Below are 25,032 nucleotides of genomic sequence, written 5' to 3'. Positions count from 1 at the left end.
ATGTAAACACCGTCACTGAGACAGAAAACGAGGGGTAGAAAACCAACTACGATGCCTAATCACAGCATACATACCATTACAGTGTCCTACAACAGCAAAATGGTTAGAAGAGTTAAAGCCTCTGGATAATTGCTGTTGCAGAACAGACAGAAATCTTGCAGAATCTTCCCGTGGCATAACGGTGTAGATTTCAGCGAGGTACGGTAGCTCCTGGCATATGATTTTTTATGATATCATTTTGTCAGTTCTTTGGGATCTGACTTCAAATAATTACAGAAAAGGGGGAAAACAAACGAGGAGTATTTCCTCTCTTCTCTTTCGGCTATTTTTATTTCTGAATCTTGTTTATTTGCAGGAATGCGAAAGCACGCGGTGAAGGAGAGTGTGATGAAATACTGCTGAAAAGGGCAGCAGGCTGAGCGGAGGAGACGAGAGGTTGGTCTGACCTGTATTCCAGCGTGACTGCAGAGGTAAAAGTCAAACTCGTACGGATGCGTGATGTCCGTGTCCACGGTAGTACCAGCAGGAATGTTTCCACTGCGTCCAACCTGAGAAAATCAAAAATAAGGTCAGTTAGTCCCTGCTAATGTTCTTTGACGGTTTTGTTTTCACCATGAAAACAAAAAAACAACTAGAACAGGAAATGGAAGACGCAGGAAAAGAGCAGCAGAAAACAAAGCTTTTAACATTAAATGATGTCGGGAGGTAAAACTTCCAATCACTGAAAAAAAAGAACTAGTTAATGGAGCGCGCCAGGCAAAGGTTTACCAAACGCTTCCCAATCAACCAATTAAAAGCCTAATGCTCTAGAGAGCCTAATGCTCGGCACAGAAAATAAGGTTGTTACTAGCTGAGTCTTACTCTAGGGGCCTTGAGTGCCACTCCAGAGCTCTCGGGCTGCACTGGGCCCTAATTCTTTAATCGAATGTAATTACAGGGGTTAGGAGGGTGAACAGTCCAATTGACAACAAAAGGTAATTAAGGAGGCCCATTCCGAGTACTTAACGTGCAGGCACAGAGCATAAAAAAGAATATGGACTAACACATAACACACTGTACTGACTTTAATGGGTACCATCGCCATCGCTGTGTTGTACTTAAAGAGAGAGTGAGTGTGTGTGTGTGTGTGTGTGTGTGTGTGTGTGTGTGTGTGTGTGTGTGTGTGTGTGTGTGTGTGTGTGTGTGTGTGCGGGCGGTGGGGACTCACTCTCTCGTTGCGGTCGGCACAGAAGAGGCGTGTATGGTGGCGTTTTTGCACAACAATGTAGGTGATGCCTGGCTGGTACTCCTTCTCCAGGCAGATACAGGCCTCACGGATGGCCAGCAGCTCATAATACAGCACCTGAAGAAGAGGAAATTAATATTCAAAGGGACTGTTTGTAACTTTTTAAGCGTATAAATGTAGCGGGTCGGGACACATGCGCGCTCGCATATGCACGCTCGCGTGTGGCCGGAGCCTCGTCTCCTCTTGCCTGCTTGACTTCACTCAGAAAGCGCGCGCGTTCCGCGTTCTCGCTCAGCTCGCCCCACCTCTAGACGTGAACGCGCGCTCACTCCACACTGCAGAAGAGTTAGTTTAGCTCTGAGAATATCTAGTGAATGTTCAGTGGACGTTTGTGCAGAAATAACTGCTGCAGCTCCTCCAGACCAACAGAGGTTTCCCGTGTCTTGTGAAGTGACGGAGCTCTGCAACGAGAAACTTTATCGTCTCGTTACCGACCGGGTTCCGGTGTCTCCCTGTTCACTCCGGCTGCGGGCGTAGAGAGAGCAGGGAGATTCGCTGCAGAGCCCCGTTGCATCAGCCTGCGCTGAAGCAGGAAAAGCCAACACTAGGATCAGCATTAATTCATGGAGAGACCTTCGTCTGGTCAGCTAACATTACTGCCAAGCAGCTGAAATATAGAGTGATATTGTGGTTTTAGCTGACGTGTGTCGCCTCACTGTTTTGAGCGATGCTCGTTCAGGTATATTTAGAGCGAGCAAGCGCGAGCTCGACGCTGACTTTCGTTGAATTTACGGCCACAAGTGTCGCTGCTAACAAGCATTTCTGAAAGTTACAAATAGTCCCTTTAAATCATCTGTGATTAAAGAATATTTTGGAAACTGCTTCTACATTTTGATTTGAACTGAACTTCAAGTCTGAGCTACGGAGACAAAGACAACCCAAACGTACCGTCTCTTATCTAAAACATCCAAATCATGACCCGTAAAACAAGACAATTCTGCAAATCTAAAAAAAGATATTTAGTCTGGTGTTCAATTCATAACCGACCTGTCTGAACTGGCCTTCTGAAACCCCATCCCTGTAGAAAATGATCCTGGTGGGCTTGTAGCGGGTTGACTTGTAGAACTGGATGAGCAGTTCCCGCACCATGGAGGCCAGGTCCTGGATGACCTCCTGCCTGGGCCTCTGGACACGCACAGTGGCACAGTACCTGCTGGGGTGGGCGTCCATACTGCCTACCACCTGGGAGAGAGAGGGGGGGGGTTGTGATAGATTGCAAGGGGACAATCAAGAGTGAATGTCAGATACGGGGAAAACACTCAAAAGTGAATCCATTCAACCAATAGGTCGGGTGTAAAATGAAGATGAAACTCACTGCTGCAATTGAAGGCTTCTTCCCGTCTCCAGCAGGTGGATGTGTAACATCTGCTCCCAAGAAGATAACCGGCTGCTGAAACACTGATGGTCTATTGATTGAGATACAAAACAAATACATTCATTACATTGAGTTACATGACGATATTTAGACTGTTCCCTTGCATGTTACCATTACTACGGTGTGTGTGTTTTCCATACAAAAGTCATATTCTGATGCAAAAAATTTGAACGACGAGAAGCCATTTAAAAACAGCATCACAACAGCAGAGCGTTGCCGTATATGAGGAGGAGGGGAGCATGACTGACCGTTGGTGAGGCACCAGGATGTTGTTGATGCCTCCCAGCTTCACATTGATCTTGAGGCAGAGGTTGGAGAGGGTCTGAGGCGACGTCTTCACCACGTTCTTCACCTGGACGCACTGCGTGGCCATGCCCAGGAGGGTGTCCCCCACACGCTTTACCTCCGCTACGAGTGAGCGTCAGAAAAAAGTAAACAGTTTTAGCATTTTGAAAATTCTAATATATGTCATGCTTGCAAAAGTAGCACAGACATGATGATGATGTCAGTTCTCAAAAGAAACTGACAGTAGTAGTTAAGTATAAAAGATACAAGAGAGTAGTCACACATGGGAACACTGTAGGATTTGGAATAAAAAATGGATACGTACAGTCTGAGAAAAATATACAAAGATAGAAAATGCACCGATCAGCCATAACATTAGGTCAGCACGGTGCACCCTGACCGGTCTGCGGCTACGCAGCCCCATACACTACAAACTGCTCCTCACTGTGTGTTCTGACTCCTTTCTATCAGAACCAGCATTAACTTTTTCAGCAGTTTGAGCTCCAGTAGCTCTTCTATTGGATCAGACAACACGGGCCAGCCTTCGCTCCCCACGTGCATCAATGAGCCTCGGATCTGACCCTGTCGCCGGTTCACCGGTTTTCCTTTCTCAGACCACGTCTGGTAGGTCCTGACCACTGCAGACCGGGAACATCCCACAAGAGCTGCAGTTCTGGAGATGCTCTGACCCGGTCGTCTAGACAGCACTATCTGGCCCTCGTCAAAGTCGCTCACATCACTTGCTGTCTAATATCTCCCCCCCACTGCCAGGTGCCATTGTAACGAGATAATCCATGTTATTCACTCCACCTGTCAGTGGTCTGAATGTTATAGCTGATCGCTGTATAACAATGTATGGAAAGATAGAGCGTGAAGTACACTCTCCTCAATGTGGATCTTTTATTGACATACATTTGAGAGAATATTGTATCACCAAGTACATCTCTGGACTCTAATATGATACTTATTCTAAGCAGTTGTTTTCTAACCATAGACTGGAGTTTTTCCCGGCAGGATGACGATGATGAGCTGCAGTCCGGCGTAGGTGTTCTTCAGGTGTCTGAACATGGGCTCCACGCTGTCCGCTCCCTGGGCGTATTTACAGAAACATGGCTGGCCCTGGATGGGCATCCCGGCATCCTTGGAGATCTTCCGTAGCTGGTCTGTGAAACCCCTACACGAGGGAGAAGCAGGAGGTCAGGATGAAGAGTCAACAGAACGGTGAAGTCAAATACAATTACAGTAAAGCTGTGAGCTTGCTCCCGTTTGCTTGGGAGAAAAAAATAAGCACTGACATCTGAAAAAAAATGTTGTCAGCACGACATAAAATATGGTTCCTTGTGTAGCAGCAAATGGTGTATCAGTGATGTTTGACATCTATCAGTAAGCTTAGGTAAAGATTTTGTATTTTTAAATATGTTTAACTATGAATTTATTATCCTACGATGCCAAAAATATATAAGATATAAGATATTAAATACTTGACAAATCTCCCTTTAAGGTACATTTTGATCAGATCAAAAATGTCTGATTAAATTGCGATTAACTACAACAGAATCTCATCTTTTAAAACTTCACAGGTAAAAATCACATGCATAGATAGATAGATAGACAGACAGACAGACAGACAGACAGACAGACAGACAGACAGACAGACAGACAGACAGACAGACAGACACAGACAGACAGACAGACAGACAGACAGACAGACAGATAGATAGATAGATAGATAGATAGATAGTAACTTTATTGATCCCGAGGGAAATTCAAGTGTCCAGCATCACAATTCCATCGTGCAAACATATTAGTAAAAAGACACAAGTAAGTAGTACAAAGTATATATATATATATATATATATATATATATACTCTATATATATATAAAAATACCAGGAGATGAAGAAAACTGTTAAAAATGACTGTAGTGCAGCAGGATAACAACTGAGATACGGGACTATTAAAAATGTGGATTTAGTGCTGGATAATAAATAATAGGAGATATAGAGACCAGGGGATTAAGAAATGTCAGAAATAGAATATAATGCGGGATAAGAACTGAGGTAGAGAGTTTTTTAAAACTAGACAGCGGTGCAGAATAAAGCTGTAGAGAATAATCCTACTTGAGTATTTCTTCCCGACACTGCCTCTGTGTGGCGAAGCAGGCGATGGCCCACATCTTGATCTCCACCCCGGTGTGGAACTGCTTCCCCCTCATGTCCCACACCCCGTGGCTGGGCGTGGCTACGGTGCGGTTCTGAAACAACATTGCAGTCTCACCACATGTACTCATGATTATGTGGGCAAACACTCACATTCGTACTGTTTTCATACACACTCACGCTTGAACAGGCAAGGAGGACAAGTGGTGCAGCCACTCACACACATACACAAACACACAGTTACTCTCTGAGAACCCACAGAACCCATACACACTCTTCATCCATACCAAAAGATATTAACACATTAAATTCACACTTTGAACAGAAAAGAAAAAGAAACATGTCAGTCAAAGAAACATGCATTTGCAAGAAGAAGAAAAATTTAACTTTCACATCAAATAACAAATATCGTCCAGCTTTGCAGCGGCAGCGTGATGCACTATGTGATGGAATCTATAGTATGGAAGATGCTATTCGGTGTGTGTATCGTGCAAAACATAGCGTGCACAGTGGCGTCATAGTTCTCACTAATACACACATCCAGATGTATAATAGTGGTTTAAAGGTGTGTCTCTCCTCAGAGATGATAAACAGACAGATGTTAATCAACACTGTGGTTCAGTCTCAGTAGGTTGCTTCATTATGCAGGTTTTGGAAACCTCTTCAACCCACTTCTTTTGTACTTAACCAATGAAAATGATCATTAGGCAAATGCTGGCAAAGGCGGTACACATCAGAAGCTATCCAATCATGATTTGGGTATTCATTTTCTTATTCTAAATAATCCTTGTCGTAAAGAGACAAAAATGTAGGGCTGGGCAATACGACGATAGACATCCTCAAAAAGATATCAAAATCATAGACATCATTTTTCTCTATAATTTCACTTAAAGCTGCAGAAAGTTATTTTTATGAAACGGTCACTATATCCTGAGAGTAGTGCATGAGACAGATAATCTGACCTCTTAATGCTCATAACGGCATCTGCAAGATTTCACAGCGCAGAAGGAAAACAACCAATCAGAGCCGAGCTGGAGCCTCGCCGTCTCTGAGCAGCTGTCAATCACTCGCAAACTCCGACCAAACGGTCAAACTAGGCAGCGCTGATCAAATATGAAACAATATTCTGTTACTGTAATGCCTATTTCTCTCCTCAGATGTTTTCAGAATCATCTTGTAGTGCACTGTTTAGCTGTAAAATTAGAGAGTTTGTGACCCGGCAGCCATGTTGAGATCAGTTGAGGAAATACCAAGCACCGCCCACCAGACGGAGCACACTTACTCTTTTTTTGTTATAACCTCCTTCAAGGCCTTTAAGGTTATGTTTCACCAGCGTTGGTTTGTTTGTTTGTTTGTCTGTTTGTTTGTCTGTTTGTTTGTCTGTTTGTTTGTTTGTCTGTTTCTTTGTCTGTCTGTCTGTCTGTCTGTCTGTCTGTCTGTTTGTTTGTCTGTTTGTTTGTTTATTCGTTTGTTTGTTTGTTTGTTTGTTTGTTTGTCTGTTTGTTTGTTTGTCTGTTTGTTTATTCGTTTGTTTGTTTGTTTGTTTGTTTGTTTGTTTGTTTGTCTGTTTGTTTGTCTGTCTGTGTTTGTTTGTCTGTTTGTTTGTTTATTCGTTTGTTTGTTTGTTTGTTTGTCTGTTTCTTTGTCTGTCTGTCTGTCTGTCTGTCTGTCTGTCTGTCTGTCTGTCTGTCTGTTTGTTTGTTTGTTTATTCGTTTGTCTGTCTGTTTGTTTGTCTGTTTGTTTGTTTATTCGTTTGTTTGTTTGTTTGTTTGTCTGTTTCTTTGTCTGTCTGTCTGTCTGTCTGTCTGTCTGTCTGTCTGTCTGTTTGTTTGTTTGTTTATTCGTTTGTCTGTCTGTTTGTTTGTCTGTTTGTTTGTTTATTCGTTTGTTTGTTTGTTTGTTTGTCTGTTTCTTTGTCTGTCTGTCTGTCTGTCTGTCTGTCTGTCTGTTTGTTTGTTTGTTTGTTTGTTTGTTTGTTTGTTTGTCTGTTTCTTTGTTTGTTTGTCTGTTTCTTTGTCTGTCTGTCTGTCTGTCTGTCTGTCTGTCTGTTTGTTTGTTTGTTTGTTTGTTTGTCTGTTTGTTTGTTTGTTTGTCTGTTTGTTTGTTTATTCGTTTGTTTGTTTGTTTGTTTGCTTGTTTGTTTGTCTGTCTGTTTGTTTGTGTGTCTGTTTGTTTGTCTGTCTGTCTGTCTGTTTGTTTGTTTATTTGTTTGTTTGTTTGTTTGTTTATTTGTTTTCTTGTCTGTTTGTCTGTTATCAGGATTACTCCAAAAGTTCGGGATGGATTTGAATGAATTGTTTTTGAAGTCACGCACCTTGGCGGAGGTCTGCGCTCTCAGAGTGCCATTCTACTGTTCATTTTGCAATTTCTTTAAAATGAGAAAATACTCTTTTCATTTGTCAAGTATTGAATTCACACAGGAATATACAAAAATAAGCTTTACCATGTGGGTCTTTCATATAGACTACTTATTTATTGAATTACCAGAAAACATGCTATATCGTGATACATATCATTATCAAGATATTAAATGACCTATATCACGAGAGAAGTCTTTGGCCATATTGTCCAGCCTTACAAAAACGTTAGCCATCCTATTTGTCTCTTTTAAAAACAAACCAAAATTCATAAAGGAATTACCTTTTGTTTTTTAAGGTGGAATCAACGTTTGCTCTACTGAGACTCAACCACAGACACCATGAGGTACAAACAGAAGCCAGTGAGTTAGACACCATGAGGTACAAACAGAAGCCAGTGAGTTAGTTCCCCTCAGAGACGGTGGGATAAAGGCTGAGGAGGTGGGAGAGCGTGTCAGACAAACAGAGAGAATGGGCGTGATTTAAAGGAAGGGTACCATAAAGTGCTCTGTGCTCACCCTGCCGCCGTACTGCAGCATGGGGGCGGGTAGCACTCGCCCCGTCACGTGGGCCATCTCGTCGCGCACCTTGAACTGGAATTCCTGCACAAAGGGGTCCGCCTCGTAGTTGGCACTGCGCACCTGGAGGGAAAGAGGGGATACAGGGTCAGGCCACGGTAGTTAATGACAGCAGGAGGAGAGACCACTGCGGTACTGGAAGGTTATAGTATATAACAGATCATATATATGGCTATGTGTTCTACTGAAGTTTCCTATACCTGCTCACTCATTGTGGCTCATTTTGGTTAAAGGAATAGTTCGATGTTTTGGGAAATAAGCTTGTTTGCTTTCTTATCTGTTATATTAGGTTCTTCTTCTCACCTAACTCCCGACCAGAAAGTGGATTTGTTGAATACTCGATTCTGATTGGTCAATCACGGCGTTCTACGGTTTGTGATTTCTTTATAGCTTCTTATAAGCTTCTTCTATACGCTGAACCAAGTTCTCTAGAGTGATGAAGTTCTCTGTATCCTCCTGCAGCTTCAAAATGTTCTTCTCTTGTTCTTTGATGAGTTCTTGCTGCTCTTGTTCGCGCTGATTTGCAGCTTCTACCCGCTGGCGCTCAGCTTCCTCCTTCTCCTTCTGGACCCTCAACCCCCTGAGTTTGAGCAAGCGAAGGTTCTCCTGGTCGTTGAAGGCCATGTTTATGTAAAGCACTTTGAATTGCCCTGTTGCTAAAATGTACTATACAAATAAAGCTGCCTTGCCTTGCCTTGCCTATAGCAGGCCGTTGCTATGTATAACAGACCGTTGCTATGGACGCAGATCTGATGTCGAGGTCTGGCGGACCGTTTTTGTGTCAAATTATTGATTTCTTAATTAAGTAGCCGTGTAATAAAAAAGGATAATGTACAGCGAGCGGGTCATTTTAATGAAATAAACCCCTTCAGGGTGACGCAAGACCCCTCCACATCGCCCTGTCGGGGTTTATTTCACAACAATGACCGGCTTGCTGTCCATTATCCCTTACTTAGATTGATTGATTGATTGATTTCATTGAGTGTCCTGCACCATTTGGTGCCCAGCCCATATGGGCTTACAAGACACTGGACTACAACTAAGATGGCCACATGACCAGTCATAACATACAGTTCCACAAATTCGAGGAAAGAAAGAAAATGAGAAAATTTCCGAATTTCAATTTCCCAAAAAAAAAGGTCTTATTATGATGGAAACAGTGTTGATCACAAAAAACACATAAACGCTGCTCTTCAGGAGAACCTTTATATCTGCCTACCTCAACCTCCTTAGAAGAGGCTTGTTGTGAATTACCAGTGTAATGAGTATATTGTAACACAGTTGTGATGCCTCTTAAGAACGAAGCCAAAGTGCCGCTGCAGTTCCGTGGGTATTATATGACATAATGTGAGGTCTATGCTCGCCTCAGAGCCATCATTGTTTTAGATAGACCTGCTTGTAACCTTAATGACGCATTGCTTGTCTGTACATGCTCTTGTATGTGTAAGTATTAGTTTTCCTTTAGGCTTCTTTAAGGTAATTTCTCTTCTGCGGTTAGCACTTTTATTGTTTTCATTATTTTATAAGATGTTGGTCGAGAGGAGAAATGGAATAGTAAATCAGTCAGGTGGCAGCACCCTAATCCAAAATGACTGCAAGTACAAGCTTCATGATCAGCCCACCTGGCATGATATCCAAATGTATTATAGAATTCATTATGTAGTTCTGACAGGCAACGACTTATCTGCTTGTTTTGTCCTTTTTCTGTCTCTCAACCTCGGCTATTCCGCCCACGCTGGCCTGTCACTTTTAAGCGACTGTGCGTCTAAATGAAAACGCCACCACGGCGCTGTCTGCAGTGATTTCCTGTAAGCAAGTCCAGTCGTTCTGCTCCTGAGAGAAGCGATCGGGAGACGTGGTTTAATAAGGTAGCAGCAGGAACTAAATGCGCATTGCTAATCTGATGGTGGCCAGAGGCGGTGTACAGTCTGCCAATCTTTCCATAAACAACACTCTGCAGACGCTGTAGCAGCCTCACACACATTAAAGCCATTACCACTCTGGGATGTTGTTGACCCTAGGTAGGCCTGCCTGTCTTGTAATTGCCAAAATGCGATGGACAAGCATGCAGACATGTCTCTGTTAACAATATAAAATGAGAATCTGGGAGAGGTGATTACAAAACAAGCAATTTGAGATGAAGATGAGCAGCACGGCAACCAAGTGTTGACACGCATGGCAACACGGCAGCCATCCAGACGCATTTCCACACCCATCTCCTTTAAAGTTAGAGCCCCAACAATGTACGATATAACCTAAACTTAAACACTTGAATGGTGCATACATTGCACTGTGCAACACAACAAGAAGTTCTGCCTACTAGGTGGGCTCGTCGCGGTAGTCGGTGTTACCGGTGTTACACGGTGGTCGGGCACACACCGATTACATTACGTACCCACCGCCCACCATCGTTTTGCATATCAGCAGCACGTTGTCCATAGATAGTCGGATGGCGGACACTACAAACTGACAGTGAATGTGTCAGCTCCATACGGCGTCTCAGCTCAGAGTAGCAGGTGTCATATTTCACAAACACGGGACGAGAGAGAGTTGACAGACCGAGAGGATTTGGTGTCGAAGCGAAAAGCAAACGCGCCTATATGTGTGTATTTAGCCTGTCATTTATTATTATCATTATTATTATTATTGTTGTTATTATTTTAGGCTGCACACATTGGCACAGGTGTGTGGGTTCACTTATTTTACCTGTTCACTTGGACAAAGAGGGTGAGAGAGGCTCGTCACTGCACTTCATCTACTTTAGTTAATCCAGTACAGTTGTTTTTCATTTAATAAACAGTCAAACACATCTGGATTTGGATTAGAACGAGTCACACAGTAAAGAGCCTACTGAGCCTCTTAGCGCCTGTTTGATTCATAGTAGTCGCTACGGTGTCTACGGAGTGATGGAAGAGATCCTGATCCGACTCACCAGCCTGCTGATCTCCTCCTGTCTGTCGGGCGCAGAGCGAGCCGTGGCTTTGATCATAGTGGAGGTCTGATTATCTGTCAGCTTCTTGATGCACCGTTGACCTGCTACAATGTTACACACCTGGAAGGGAATAAAGGCAAACATTTAATCATGTTAGTTATTATTTAGCCAGCAAAATATCGTCTGGGTACACTTTATGCAGCTGTTTGCTGTATTCATACAGCTGATACACAGACACACCTGGGAGCTGCCCAGCAGCCCATACGCTGCAAATCATGTTTGGAGTTCTGTTTAAATTCAAACCCAATAAAAAAGAGGAATAGCGAGTTGTTTTCTCTCACCTCCAGGGGCAGGTAGGTGTGCTTTTGCTCCTGGCCCACTTGTAGACAGGGCAAATGAGGGTACTTAAGCTGCAGGTCGTACTTCTCCCTGAAGTACTGGGCTACAGTGCGCTCTACAGTCTGACCGTTTTCCAACTGTAGAGGGAACCTGCAGAGAACAGAGCATCTCATGTCAGAAACCACTTCTGAGTGCAACTGAATTAGATTGATATATTTTACAGCACCATTAGGATGCCCATAGCTGATTAAATCATAATTTAATTGATCAATAGAGGTTATATCAAGCTCAATCAGTCCAATCTTTAGTACCTTCTTGGCCCAAGGCCAAAGGCGGCAATCCGAATTCAGGATTTTTTTTAAGAATTCCGATCAGCCTGAGCATGAAGACTAACTACAGGGTATAACACATGTGCAGTGTGACTGATGATGTGTTGATGACGTGTGACCCCGCCTCCTTCTTCGAGCAGAGAGATACGTGTGTGGATGTGTGTGCGGGAGCTGCTGGCCGTCCGCGGTGAGAACGAACAAAGCGGTAGATGACGGGATGAGAGACAACGTAGTGTAACGTTATACAGACATAACAAGGCTGCTGAATGAGAGAGGCATCCGCCGATACGTTACACGGAAACACACCGTGTTAATAACAAGCCGGCTACATCGCGGTACCGCCAGCTGTGAGCTGTGATCTGTTTTTAAAGTCACGCACCTTGGCGGAGGTCTGTGTTCTCCGAGTGCCATTCTAGTATTTTATTTGTCTGCTTTATATGTATAAATGCTGACTGTTTTGCTATCAATGCAATTGTCTAGCATCTCTTACCTTAACTACATTTGTTTTACTGACTTTAAAGGAGCAACATGTCGGACTGAAAGTTAGCGTTTCAAATGGGTTAACAGTCCAAATTCAAAACATTGGAGCCGTGGCCGTCTTCTCCTCCGGTGTGACTGATAGCAGTTAGTGCTAATTTTCGCAATTTGAGGGTTACCTTCTAGACACGACCGTGTTTTCAGGTCGGGTAGAATCTAACGTTAACGTTAATCTCCGTTGAACCAGTTCGTTTGCTTGCTTCCGTGGCTGCAGAAGGCTGCGTTTGCGTGCTAATTTGTTTCATATGTGTCAACGGGCTGTTGAAATGGGCAGAAGACGGGATCACACAGATCCAAAACAAAAACAGACTCCAAAGGAGAACATACTGGGTGTAGCGTTGTTGTCGGAGAAGCCAAGTTTCCTTAATCTCTGATGACATATCATGGTCATTTTTTGATTTATTACAGTAAATATATTACATATTGGTCCTTTAATGTACTTTTAAGTGTTCACTGTGTGGCAGAGACATTGAGTCTCTGAGTCAGATTGGAGGCAAAACAATCACAGCATGATTGGAACAAGGAAATACGATCTGTAACTAGTGGCACAGGAATACATGTTGGCCAGCTACCATATTTATATCAGTGACAGCAGAGCAGAAACAGACTAGCCCATAATTATGGTGTAAGAATAGCATAGGTTTGATTTCACTGTACAGAATAACCCCTTTATCTGTACAGAGGCCTGTACTGCGGAGCAGGATCAGGGGTTAACGAGGTCACTTCAGGGTTTAACCCTTCAGGGTTTTCAGTCCTACGACGGTGGATCACTTCTTGACGGGGTAGATCGCCATGGTAACTGATGCTGAACACCTAACCTGCTCCGGAGCAGGCTATGTTCCAGGTAAGAGATCACCTCGTATAAAAGCACCGCCTACTGACCAATCAGACCTCAGTACAGGGATCGTATGATAATATTACATAAATAAGAAGTTACAGTCATAAACCAGACTAAGAACAACACAGGTTAAACTGACAGATGCAGGAAGGACAGCTGGTTTACGCTGTAGGTGTTTACCGTTTTGAATAATGTTTTTATATTGTATGTACTTGCTCTCCAGTCCGTTTCACACCGCCGGAGTCGGAGACGCTGCTGGAAGAAGGCTGAAATAGTCCTACACGCCAGTACTTCTAACATAACGTGATAAATGTTATCTAATCATCCAGTATACTCTGAAAGCTGTTTATATTTCACTGCTCCATCTAGACGACTATATCGGACTTTTGAGTGTTCCCTTAAATTAATAAGTCCGTTCATTTTCGCATTCACACGTCGGGAGTTTTTTTCTTTCGCCAGCTGTCCTTCCTGCGTTTGGCAGCTTCAAGACAGTTTATTAAAACTAATGCAGTCTAACACAACAGTCCTGCAATGTTACATTTTTGTCGAAACTGTTCTTTGAGAGGTGTTGATTCAGCTTTATGATCAGAACTGAATATTATAACCTTCATAAAGGTAGGAGTCATTGCTATGGTTGTGTTACACTGCATTAGTTTTAACTAGGTGCACCTATTGAATAACTGAATTTAAGTCAATATCAATTAATAAAATCACAGCCAAAGCATTAACATTAATTGTGTAGCCGTCTATCGTCAAACTTCACAATCATTAAACGGCCCTACACGGCACATTGCCATAGATAGGGAACATCATTATAGCGCTGTAAATCCATTTGAACGAACACACAGCGAGGATTTTTGTTATGACTCTGGAAACACTGAAGATCAGCAGCCACACACACAACGGCTACTTCACTAACGGATGACTAATGTTGACCGCATGCTTGTAAGGTGAGTCAGCTATTATCTGGTTTGTTTGGTCTTGAATTGGTGATCGTGTCGTCTGTGGTCTGTGGTCCCGCCCCCATCCCCATCCCATCCACGCACCCCGCCCCAGAGTCTCCTGTTCCCTCGCCCGCCCGGATGCTGACTCACGTTTGATGGCTGGCAGGCCGACGGGTCACGTTGCAGACGCGGTACTTCCTCCGCATGGTTCCACAGTGCGTCACCTCCACCTTCAAACCTGGTGAATAATACAAAGTGTGTGAGTGGCATTACGAATGTGTCTGTGTGTTTGTGTGTGAATGGCTGCGACATGTGCTCTCTCTCTCTCTCTCTCTCTCTCTCTCTCCCACACACAGAATGCACTTTTACTCATCTGATTTAACTCTTTCTGTCATGCAGGCACACTTTACACTTCCGTCTTCACCTTTGATTTCTTTGGTGAATTTGACCCGGTGCGAGTCGGTGAGAGGGCGAGGCTGCTCGTCTATGTTGTGGATGTCCAGCACTTCACACATGAACTGGATGACTGGCTGAGCCTTGTAGAAGGCGGTGGCAGACACTGCGAGACAAAGCGAGGACAAGAGTTATTTAAAACAAAAACATAAACACAATATACTACTAATAACACTACGCTGAACGACAATAGCTTGATTCTCAAATGCAATAGTGTTATACCACTGGCTGCAGTAATAGTTTCAATTGGATGGTATAAATGTTGAACAGAAATGTTGAACTTTTCTGCAGAAAAACAAATTCTGTCTGACATTGTAGGTGCAAGATTCAGACTGAGAGGGGGAATTGAAAGCTGTCCTAACAACTGCCGTAACTAGGGCTGCATAATTAATCCAAATTTTACCAAAATCGCAATATGTCCAACTGCAGGAGGCGCAATATTTATATATTTATTAATATTAAAGGCGAAATGTGTGTCAGAATACCATTTTAAATTAATTATTGTGGTGCTGCGGAGACATCCCGGGCCTACACATCATATTCTACAGACTTAAGAAAACATTTGGTACAGAGCCTCGCAAAAATCACCATAATGATTTTAATGAAAATAATTATGTAAAAAAAAAAAAAAATCATTCCCTCTAATATCGTAAGTCATATCGCAATTGCAATATCAGTAAATATAAATCGCAATTAGATATTTTCTCAATGCCGTGCAGCCCTAGCAGTAACCCTTCCCAATAGTTTATAACGCCTTCAGAAGACCACATGTTCAAAATAGGGCCGTCAAAGTTAACGCAAATTCATTTTAACGCCTCTAATTGGATGGTATCATATGAAACTAGCAAACCTAAAGGAATCCATTGGGACCAACTATGTCATACTAGCTTGTCTGGAAGGAGGTCGAATAACGCTCCAAACTTAAATATTGGCGAGGAAAAACTGTCATTGACCTCTGACCTCCAGATGTGTGAATGTAAATGGGTTCTATGGGTACCCACGAGTCTCCCCTTTACAGACGTGCCCACTTTAAGATAATCACATGCAGTTTGGGGCAAGTCATAGTCAAGTCAGCACACTGACACACTGACAGCTGTTGTTGCCTGTTGGGCTGCAGTTTGCCATGTTATGATTTGAGCATATTGTTTTATGTTAAATGCAGTACCTGTGAGGGTTTCTGGATCAATATCTGTCATTGTTTTGCGGTGTTAATGGATTTCCAATAATTGATAGGAGTATTAAATACTTGACAATTCTCCCTTTAAGATTGATGAACGTATACATTTTTTTATTAATTTGCGATTAATCGTGATTAATAATGGACAATCATGCAATTAAATATTTTAATTTATTGACAGCCCTATTTTTCGAAACGGTATCTACTTTGAAATGTTCACAGAAACAAACGGCCACACAGCTTTAAGTAACAAACACAATGCATGAATACCAGATGGACAGTAACACAGGGATGGAATATGTCTTCTTTAATGTGCAATTATTAAGAAGCTCTTATAGAGGCTTATCACACGGTGTTTGTGTAATCAGCCCACCATGCTAACTACATGTAGCAGTAACACTCGTTGAACACAGGAAGTGCAGTTCATGCAGCACAGTCTGTGTGGAGATTCTCTCGTCAAACGTAGGCAGCTTCTCTTTGTTCTGATACAATGCGTTCTCTCTGTAAATGGAAAGACTGAGGCACTGAGAAATTAAAATGATAGGTGAAACACAAAACACAAAGCAGGATCAAAAGAAATCCAACAATGGACAGAGAGAGATGGAGAGAGAGATGAAGAGAGAGATGGAGAGAGAGATGAAGAGAGAGATGAAGAGAGAGATGGAGAGAGAGATGAAGAGAGAGATGAAGAGAGTGTGGCATTGAGGAAGTTGTCTACGATTAATCTGGCTCAGCTGTTGTGATGTCAGAAATCTCTCTGACGGTGTGTTTGATGAAAGCTCACATCCCATGAGGCAGATGTCCACACGCTCTCTTACACCTCTGGTTTGCATCCTTGAGCCTTTCACCGCCGACAGGAAGTGACTTCACTCCTAATTGTCCTCTCCACGCAGTGGGATTTAATCTCTGTGTGTTTGAGTCATTCTTACGAATGTACAATTGAAAGGTCTCATTTCTCTGTAATCATTTGGCATGTGTTGCTTTTGATCAGCCGTGATAGCGAGCGTGGGAAGCGCTGTTCGTTCATGCACATGCATTCAAATGGGCTTAATAGTTTGCCTTGCCGGTGCACAATGCAAAGAATTTGTTTTCTAACTCTGCTGTATGGCAAACACTTCTAGCAGACAAGAGCCTTGAGCCGACCAATGGCTTTCGAAGGATGACAGGGCGGGAAAAAGAGACAAAGAGAATCAGAGAGCAGGGAGGGAAAGATTCAAATAGAGACAGAAGCTTCAAAGACGTGGAGCAAAACAAAAGCTGTCTCAAGGAAATGCTCCACACAGCTACCCTCCTGACCCAGGCAACACCCACAAGTCTCACTCCTGCCGGCACAGCCACACACACACACACACACACACACACACACTGGCCGCCCTCTGTTGCCACAGCAACCGACAAGTCAGTTCCCATCCAACCAAAAACCCGCCTCCCTCCAAGTTCCTCTCACACACTTTCTCTCTCGTCAGAGGAGACTCAGTCTCCAACAACCTCCTGCAGCGTGCATATGGCGAAACACATTCTCCATCACCCTTTGTGACACTTATTCCTCACAAATAATAACAGATTGATCAAACAGAGTTTTCTACTGACAATAGGCCGGAGCTAAATAGGACTGGGACGATACATCTATCTCCTGATTCGATTCTATCACGATACTTTCACTTTTACTTTGGTATTTTCTTTTTAATTTATAAGGGACATATAATGTTTTATACTTCTGGTGAATATAATCCAATCAATCTTATTTCCATAGATGTATTTTGTTTATACAGTTCCCTTTGTTAACACTTTAACCGGACGTAGTCCCCCCCAGTTCCTGTAACTTCTCCAAGGTGGTCTCTAGCTCTCCCGTCAGCTCCGTTCTCTTTATCCATCCATGGTCAGCTCCATCGGGGCCGTTTCAATGCAGAGAACATAAATGTCAGTATCTGGGTGCTCTACAGTCGTAGCGTCGGCCCATTTGACCACGGAGACGAGAGCGACGGCCGGCTCGACCGCAACGTTACCGTCATACCATAACGTTTCCTGTCCATGACAGAGTTAGCATGCAGCTTTAGCTCTGCTCTGTCTAGCTCTGCTTTTCCTGTCAATGTGTGAAACCCAAAGTGTTTCCATCCTTTACTGGATGTGTAGTGTTTACCACGCTGGATTTAACATGTGAAGGTGCAGGTCGTATCCACGCTGACCCTCGCCGTTTTGTACTTCCTCGTTGCAGCCGACTGCGGTTTGTTTTGGTTGACGGATACGGAACAGATATGACGTCACGTTACTCAGATTACAACAATAAAAGCGGTAACTTCCTTCTACCTCCACATAGACTCAGATGAAGCAAATATATCGATTCTGGCATTCAAAAATCTATTTCAAAATCGTTAAAAAAAAATTAAAAATCGTGATACATACAGTAAGTTAAAGCGAAATTGCCAAACTACATCTTGAACTTTTAGATTTGTTACCGAAAACACTAATTCTCAGCCAGTAATGTGTGATCGATGTCAGAGAAGGAGCAAAGCCATCACCGTGTACAGCTAAAGTCTTTAAACAGCCTTTACAAACTAATGCAAGCAGCAAGTGCAGTTTTGAGTTTGACTTGAAAAAAAAACAAAATATGAAGCAGATATATCTGGTTCTATATCAGTTCCACTCTCCAGCTCATAAAATCTGTGCAGCTACATTAAAAAATGATTCCCGGCACAGCACTCCAGCCTCCCCGATGATGAAGAGAGTATCCTGCAGACCTCCTTCAGCTCCGATGAAATAGCTTTCTAATGAGCGTGACATTGCCGCGTTAGATTTATGTTAAATACAGCTATTAAATTTCCTCAAACATAACATTCACTGAAAGTAAATCGATCAAGCACAGATCTCTAAAAATAGCCTGAATCATTGAGGCTCCATGTCGCTCTAATCTATCCGCTTAATTATTAAAATCTCATTTCCCCAGCTGTGAAAGGGGAGCAGAGAAAACAATTTCTGTGTGACTGTACAAGAGAAGACGTCTTTTTTTTAAACAAAGATTGAATTACAAAGAAAATATTGTACAAATTTTAAATATGAACAGCTGTATTAGCAAACACAGTTCTTACTGTGTCTTAAAACAGCCTTTTTATTTACATTGTTGTAGCTGTGAGGCCTGATCGAAGCCCTGAGGTGCCATCAAAAGCAAAATAAAGAGGAATTTGGTTCTCACCATCAATGTTAAGCATCATCTTCCACATGGCAGGGCGCACAGATTGATGGAAACCGAACCAAACCTCCCTCCCGCCTCCCAGGGGATGGTCATAGCCCTCTGGAGCGGAGAAGAAGGATCGACCCACCGGAGTGTACCTAGATGGAGAAAAGTCACAATTATAGGAGATTGAAGGAATGAAAGATAACGGGGGAAGTTAAGACAATCAAAGGTCATGAAAAAAGGGGCGAGATGAAAGCGAGGATAACACGGGGACGAGTAGGAAAGGGCGGATGAAAGGACACAGGAAATGTAAGATTAGTTCAAACATCCTGAATTGTGAATGTAGGCCAATATGTGTTTAAACAGTGTCACGTTCAGCTGCCCTTCAATACGGCCTCAAACGACATCAGTGAAATGAGAGGTGGTGACACCGCCTGGACCTCTCCACCTCGTATTACTCTGCCCAGGAGACACTTTAATAATGGCACGTGGGCTATGTTTTTCCTCGGTGAATCCTGGACTGACAATGTGTCGGGATGCCATGGCGATGCAATAACGGGCCCCTGGTGGCTGCGAACAGGGCTAAATGAAAGGTGTCGATATAACCGCTTTTTAATAACGCTTTGAAAGAGATTTTCATTAAGGCACTGGTGATATTGTGTTGGGCTGTGCTCTTGCTGGGGCTTGGGAAAGTGATATCGAGTGGAAGATGGTATGAGGTCAAGTATGGCGCGCTTCGTGGGAGCCCATATAAGCTGGGTTTGATTTCCGTTGGGATCGGAGTGATGATATTGACAAAACAAATATATATAGTATTTACTATGAGTATCAGAGGGGTCATGTTTTTACAATGTGTTCTCTATCTTTATGTTTGCTGACTGAAAATGAAGGTTGGGGAGATTAGGGAAGGATAAATGAGCCGTTTCCTTGACTGTTAAAGATCATTCTTTAACATTACTCTCTAATAACTAGGGCGGTCAAAGTTAACACGATAACAACATGTTAACAAATTTGTTTTATTGCACTAATGTCTTTAACGCAATCAATCTTTCGGAGGTTGTAGGGGGCTCAATTTTAAAGATACTGGTATCACATGAAAGTAGAAAACCGAAGGAATCCATCTGTACCAACCACGTTATACTAGTTCGCAAAGGAGGCTAACTAACGCTCCAAACTTACACTACATTTTGGAGAGGAAAAATGGCCATTTTCAAAGGGCTCCCTTGACCTCTGACCTCCAGATGTGTGAATGAAAATGGGTTCTATGGGTACCCACGAGTCTCCCCTTTACAGACATGCCCACTTTATGATAATCACATGCAGTTTGGGGCAAGTCATAGTCAAGTCAGCACACTGACACACTGACAGCTGTTGTTGCCTGTTGGGCTGCAGTTTACCATGTTATGATTTGAGCATATTGTTTTATGCTAGATGCAGTACCTGTGAGGGTTTCTGGATCAATATCTGTCATTGTTTTGTGTTGTTAATTGATTTACAATAATAAATATATACATACATTTGCATAAAGCAGCAGATTTGCCCACTCCCATGTTGATAAGAGTATCAAATACTTGACAAATCTCCCTTTAAGGTACATTTGAACAAATAATAATAACAATAAATGTTCTATTTAGGCCTCCAGCTGTCATTAAAAGAGTGAACCAAGAAGTCTAAAACCTTATGAACAGACAGGCCAGATAAAAACATCAGCAGCAGCTCACTTCATGGAGGGCAGGTGTCGCAGCACCACATCCACTGCGTGCACGGGGTTGGTGCTGATGGGCTTGTCCAGCTCCAGGGGCTCAGGCATGCTGCGGCCGGTCAGCACCTCGTGGAGCATGTGCCAGCTGACCAGAGACACAAACTTGATGGAAACTTTGAAGGGGCGATCTTTACCTCCCTCACCTGGTAGAGTGACATCCAGGTCCACCTGATGGGGGGGGGGGGGAATGGTGAGACGGGTCAAAGAAGGTTAAAGTGATAGTTAGATTAGACGTAAGATTTTGTATTGTGTGTTTGCATGTCTGTATGCATGGGCATGTGAGATATACTGCAGGTATGTGTTGGTTCTGGTAATGGCCAGCTGTGTGAGATTGAGGATCATTCACAACTCCCTACACACTATCCAGGGAGTTCCATGTAGAGGACTATATAGTGAGCTCATCAGCAAAATGAAGAAACACGTTCAGACAGTACTCAGGTCATTTTCTCGGCGCCGTTAATCACATCATTGCTGTCGCACCAGATCAACGTCTGCTGGTCGACCATCCATAATAAACACATGTATTTTTGTGTGTGATAAATACATACTGTAAGCTATACTCTTGAGTTGTCTCTTAGCGAAATGCTTTGAGTGAATTTAAGTTCATCCTTGGTAAGCAGTGATGCAGCGTATATGTCTAGGGCTTTTATTGTGAAAGTTAAGGATTAACAGCCGTTGTGAATGTAGTACTTTGTGGCCGTACGTGTTGTGATGCTGCTCTGCTCACGGATTATTTTCGCGCCACAACTCGTGGATTTGTCTCAACTGTGGTGCTCTTTTTCCTCTCGTCCATCTGCCATTTTTCCTTCAGCGCAATGCATGATGGTATATAGTGATCGGTTAGTGACCAACGTTGTCAACTACTTTAAACGATGCATTGTGGGATACTATAGTCCACATGTATAGGGTATAATAATTCTCACTATACATTCAGACAGCATTACAACATGGCAAACTCACTATACAGTCCACTAAACACAGTAACTAGTGGGTGATTTCGGACACAGCCTGTGTCTGTAATGTACGCTACGTATCACACATGGTTCACATTCAGGTTGTGCTGAAGAGAAATGTGTGTGTCTGAGTCTTTTTGTCCAGCTCACCCCTGCAGGTGCCACAGGCAGTGGGTTGGCAGTATACAGGCTCCTCTTTCCATCGTAGACTGGCCTGCGATCCCCAAAGATGGTCACCTTAAAGTGCTGCACCATTGAGTCAACCACCTCCCTGCAACAACAAACACACAGAGGACGTTTGGGTTATACTGTAGGTAGGTAGTACACGGTTAAATCAACAGTTGTGAAACAAATCATTAGTGAGATCGTCTCCGAATGAAAGGTCAGTTTAATGCCTGTTTCTAAATGTAAATACTGTCTCTGTGAAAGATGTAGGAGAAGAGTTAAAGGTACTACTCAGAGGTTCCCAGCCTACCTGTTGACTCTCCGGGGGCACTTGTCAGGCTTGATGTCCACCTCGTAGAGGTAGACATCCATCTTGGGGATCTCCACCTGGAAGCAGTTGGCCAGCAGCTTGATGGGCTTCCCCATGGTGCCAAAGCCAGGCCGCCGAGGCATGGCGAACAGGGACTGGGCCCCAACGGCATCTGAGAGGAGAACAAGGAGGGGGAAAGAAAACTTAGTGTTGACTATGATTCAGGTCATTCAGGGGCGAGGACGTGATAAACACAGTGTGATGTATGTAATGTGTTATATATGTATGTAAAGATCAGCTGATACACCATGATGACATCGACAGATACTGGCTCATCACAGATACCGTTATGATCTCTATCAGTTTGTATATTTAATAGGGCTGTCAGTCGATTCAATAATTAATCGCACATTTTATATCTGTTCAAAATGTACCTTAAAGGGAGATTTGTCAAGTGTTTAATACTCTTTAATACTCTCAATTAACAGCACAAAACTGCATGTGATTATCATAAAGTGGGCATGTCTGTAAAGGGGAGACTCGTGGGTACCCAGAGAACCCATTTACATTCACTGATCTGGAGGTCAGAGGTCAAGGGACCCCTTTGAAAATGACCATGTTGGTTTATCCTTTAAGTTTGGAGCGTTATTTAGCCTCCTTCTAGAGCTTTAAACCTGAGCCTGTTACAACCTAAAAATCACAAGTTGCGTTAACTTTGACAGCCCTTATATTTAATATACATTTACTTTTTACTCAAGTTTACTATGAATAATTTCATTTCCAGTGAATTTTACAGTTTAATTACTGATGTGATAACAATTGAATACCCTAATTTGAGGTATCTTTGCGAAAACAATATGCATGTGTTATTCGTTTATGTATAAAAAGGAACATGTGAACATCAAACGATATTATTTGTTGGGCTCTAAAGACAAAAAAGGTAAACTATGACGTTAAACAAAAGTTAGAATTGAATGATACTGGCTGATTTAAACGGTGTGTCTTTCAACTATCCTTGTCAGTGGTTTGTTAAAAACACACACAGTTCCAAAAGTCAAGATAAGGAGCTGTGTAGAGGAAACACATCTCACTTCAACACTTCAAACATTATACAACAAACACACACACGCACATATTAAAGTCTCAATGCAACCGTTCTGTCATACTTCTATGTAACACACACTTGAAGACCTACTGAGAAAAGTAAAACTAATTTCAAAATGACAACAATGATGAAAAAACACATTGAGGATAGTAAACACTCCGACACGTTCGTGAGCGTTTCATGGCTCGACTCTAAAGCACATGGACATTACACACGGGCCGACACATGTACTGAAAACACGCCATAAAAGAAGCCTCTGAATCAGAAAGTAGACTGATGGCAAATGAAGCCGTTTTGACGGCAATAAAAAGACGTTTATGATGCAAGATAAATGTTTGCAATGAGGCGGTGCAGCAGTTCTGCCTTCCAAAAATAATACGACAAACATCGTCACTGTCCCGTAAAAAAAATATTGAAAAACATACAAGGGCTTAATAATGATGTGATTTCAGACTTTAAAACGGATTTCCACTAAAACCATTTCATTTCACGGTGGCGGCAGTAAAAACAGTAAAAACAGCGGCCCTCTAAGATGACAGATGTAGAAATGACTCACATTTCAGATGAGTGGAAAGTAGCAGCGAACATGGCTCACAGCATCGGCTGCACAATAGTGGCGAGGACACAAGAAACAAAGCACCAGCACTCACAGATAAAAGGTCTTTCTTCGTCTATTAGGGGGCAGAAAACTAACGTGTTTCAGCTATAAGCCATCATCAACGTTGAAACGCACGCGGGCACCTCTCTTACGCGCTAGAAATACACTCACCGGCCACTTTATTAGGTACACCTTGCTTATACCGGGTGGTCTTCTGCTTCAAGGTTGGACGTGTTGTGCGTTCAGAGATGGTATTCTGCATACCTTGGTTGTAACGAGTGGTTATTTGAGTTACTGTTGCCTTTCTATCATCTCCAACCACTCTGCCCATTCTCCTCTGACATCAACAAGGCATTTCCGTCCACACAACTGCCGCTCACTGGATATGTTCTCTTGTTGGGACCATTCTCTGTAAACCCTAGAGATGGTTATGCGTGAAAATCCCAGTAGATCAGCAGTTTTTGAAACACTCAGACCAGCCCGTCTGACACTAACAACCATGCCACGTTCAAAGTCACTTAAATCCCCTTTCTTCCCCATTCTGATGCTCCGTTTGACCTTCAGCAAGTCGTCTTCACCACGTCTAGATGACGTAATGCATTGAGTTGCTGCCATGTGATTGGCTGATTAGATATTTGTGTTAACAAGCAATTGAACAGGTGTGCCTAATAAAGTGGCCGGTGAGTGTAAGTTTGGCCCAACACAACTCCACGGCTGAAACATTCTGGAAGAGTTGGATGATGAGGAGGAGCTGCTGTGCCTAGAATGGATGAGGTTGTTGTTGTTGTTATGGGAGGTATTTCCAACTCTGATGTCCAATCAAACTTCTGTGGTGTCCGGCGTGTAGTCACATTTTTTTAGAAGGTGCGCGGCGAGTCTCATCGCGAGCTCTGCAAAAAAACGTCTCTACGGCCCTGCGAAAGCTCTGCGCAAGCTTTTCCGCACAAGTATAAATTAGGCACGAGACGTGAGTCACTTTGATCCAGAAACACTGAGTTCTGTTCCAACTCACACACTCTACACTCATGTCAGAGCTATTTTTGGGTCTGCTGAGGCTTGCCTTCCACATCACACTCAACAAAACAAATGGCTTCGCTGATGTGCCAATACAATTTTTGGATGATGTTATTGTACGTTTTGCTATTGTAATGCAATAGCCCACTTCACACAGAAACTCAGATGAGACTCAGATGAGACTCATCCGTTTGCGGAGTGTTACTTTGTTTATTCCCCCCACCCTCCAACAACCACAGCCTTTTCCCCCCCAGTTTTATTCAACGGTCTCGTTCCGTCTCCACGCCGTAGGTCTGGCTTTCTCTACTTTCTACCAAAATGTGTCATTGATAAATGAGAGTCACGGCTGAGTGTGATTCATCAC

General features: G+C 43.0%; 1 protein-coding gene across 4 annotated transcripts in view; it reads right to left on the bottom strand.

The window, feature by feature from the left end:
* Positions 1-25,032, bottom strand: part of ago3a (argonaute RISC catalytic component 3a) — a 48,936-nt gene that overhangs the window by 10,885 nt on the left and 13,019 nt on the right. For 3 of the 4 annotated variants that reach the window (XM_074652569.1, XM_074652568.1, XM_074652566.1), the window contains 16 exons: positions 21,952-22,123; positions 21,627-21,747; positions 20,483-20,691; positions 18,780-18,916; positions 14,384-14,518; positions 14,110-14,197; positions 11,314-11,461; positions 10,973-11,092; positions 7,960-8,103; positions 5,066-5,199; positions 3,935-4,119; positions 2,909-3,068; positions 2,601-2,691; positions 2,273-2,467; positions 1,208-1,342; positions 447-548 (listed from right to left, as the gene is read on the bottom strand). In XM_074652569.1, coding sequence (XP_074508670.1) covers positions 447-548; positions 1,208-1,342; positions 2,273-2,467; positions 2,601-2,691; positions 2,909-3,068; positions 3,935-4,119; positions 5,066-5,199; positions 7,960-8,103; positions 10,973-11,092; positions 11,314-11,461; positions 14,110-14,197; positions 14,384-14,518; positions 18,780-18,916; positions 20,483-20,691; positions 21,627-21,747; positions 21,952-22,123 — 2,276 coding nt within the window. The remainder of the gene's footprint in view (positions 1-446; positions 549-1,207; positions 1,343-2,272; positions 2,468-2,600; positions 2,692-2,908; positions 3,069-3,934; positions 4,120-5,065; positions 5,200-7,959; positions 8,104-10,972; positions 11,093-11,313; positions 11,462-14,109; positions 14,198-14,383; positions 14,519-18,779; positions 18,917-20,482; positions 20,692-21,626; positions 21,748-21,951; positions 22,124-25,032) is intronic. The other variant, XM_074652570.1, reaches the window with a different exon arrangement.

Source organism: Sebastes fasciatus, chromosome 12 (genome assembly GCF_043250625.1).
Source record: "Sebastes fasciatus isolate fSebFas1 chromosome 12, fSebFas1.pri, whole genome shotgun sequence".
In the NCBI taxonomy this organism is placed as follows: Eukaryota; Metazoa; Chordata; class Actinopteri; order Perciformes; family Sebastidae; genus Sebastes; species Sebastes fasciatus.
The sequence above is the reverse complement of the archived record's forward strand: the minus strand, read 5'-3'. Positions and strand labels throughout refer to the sequence as shown.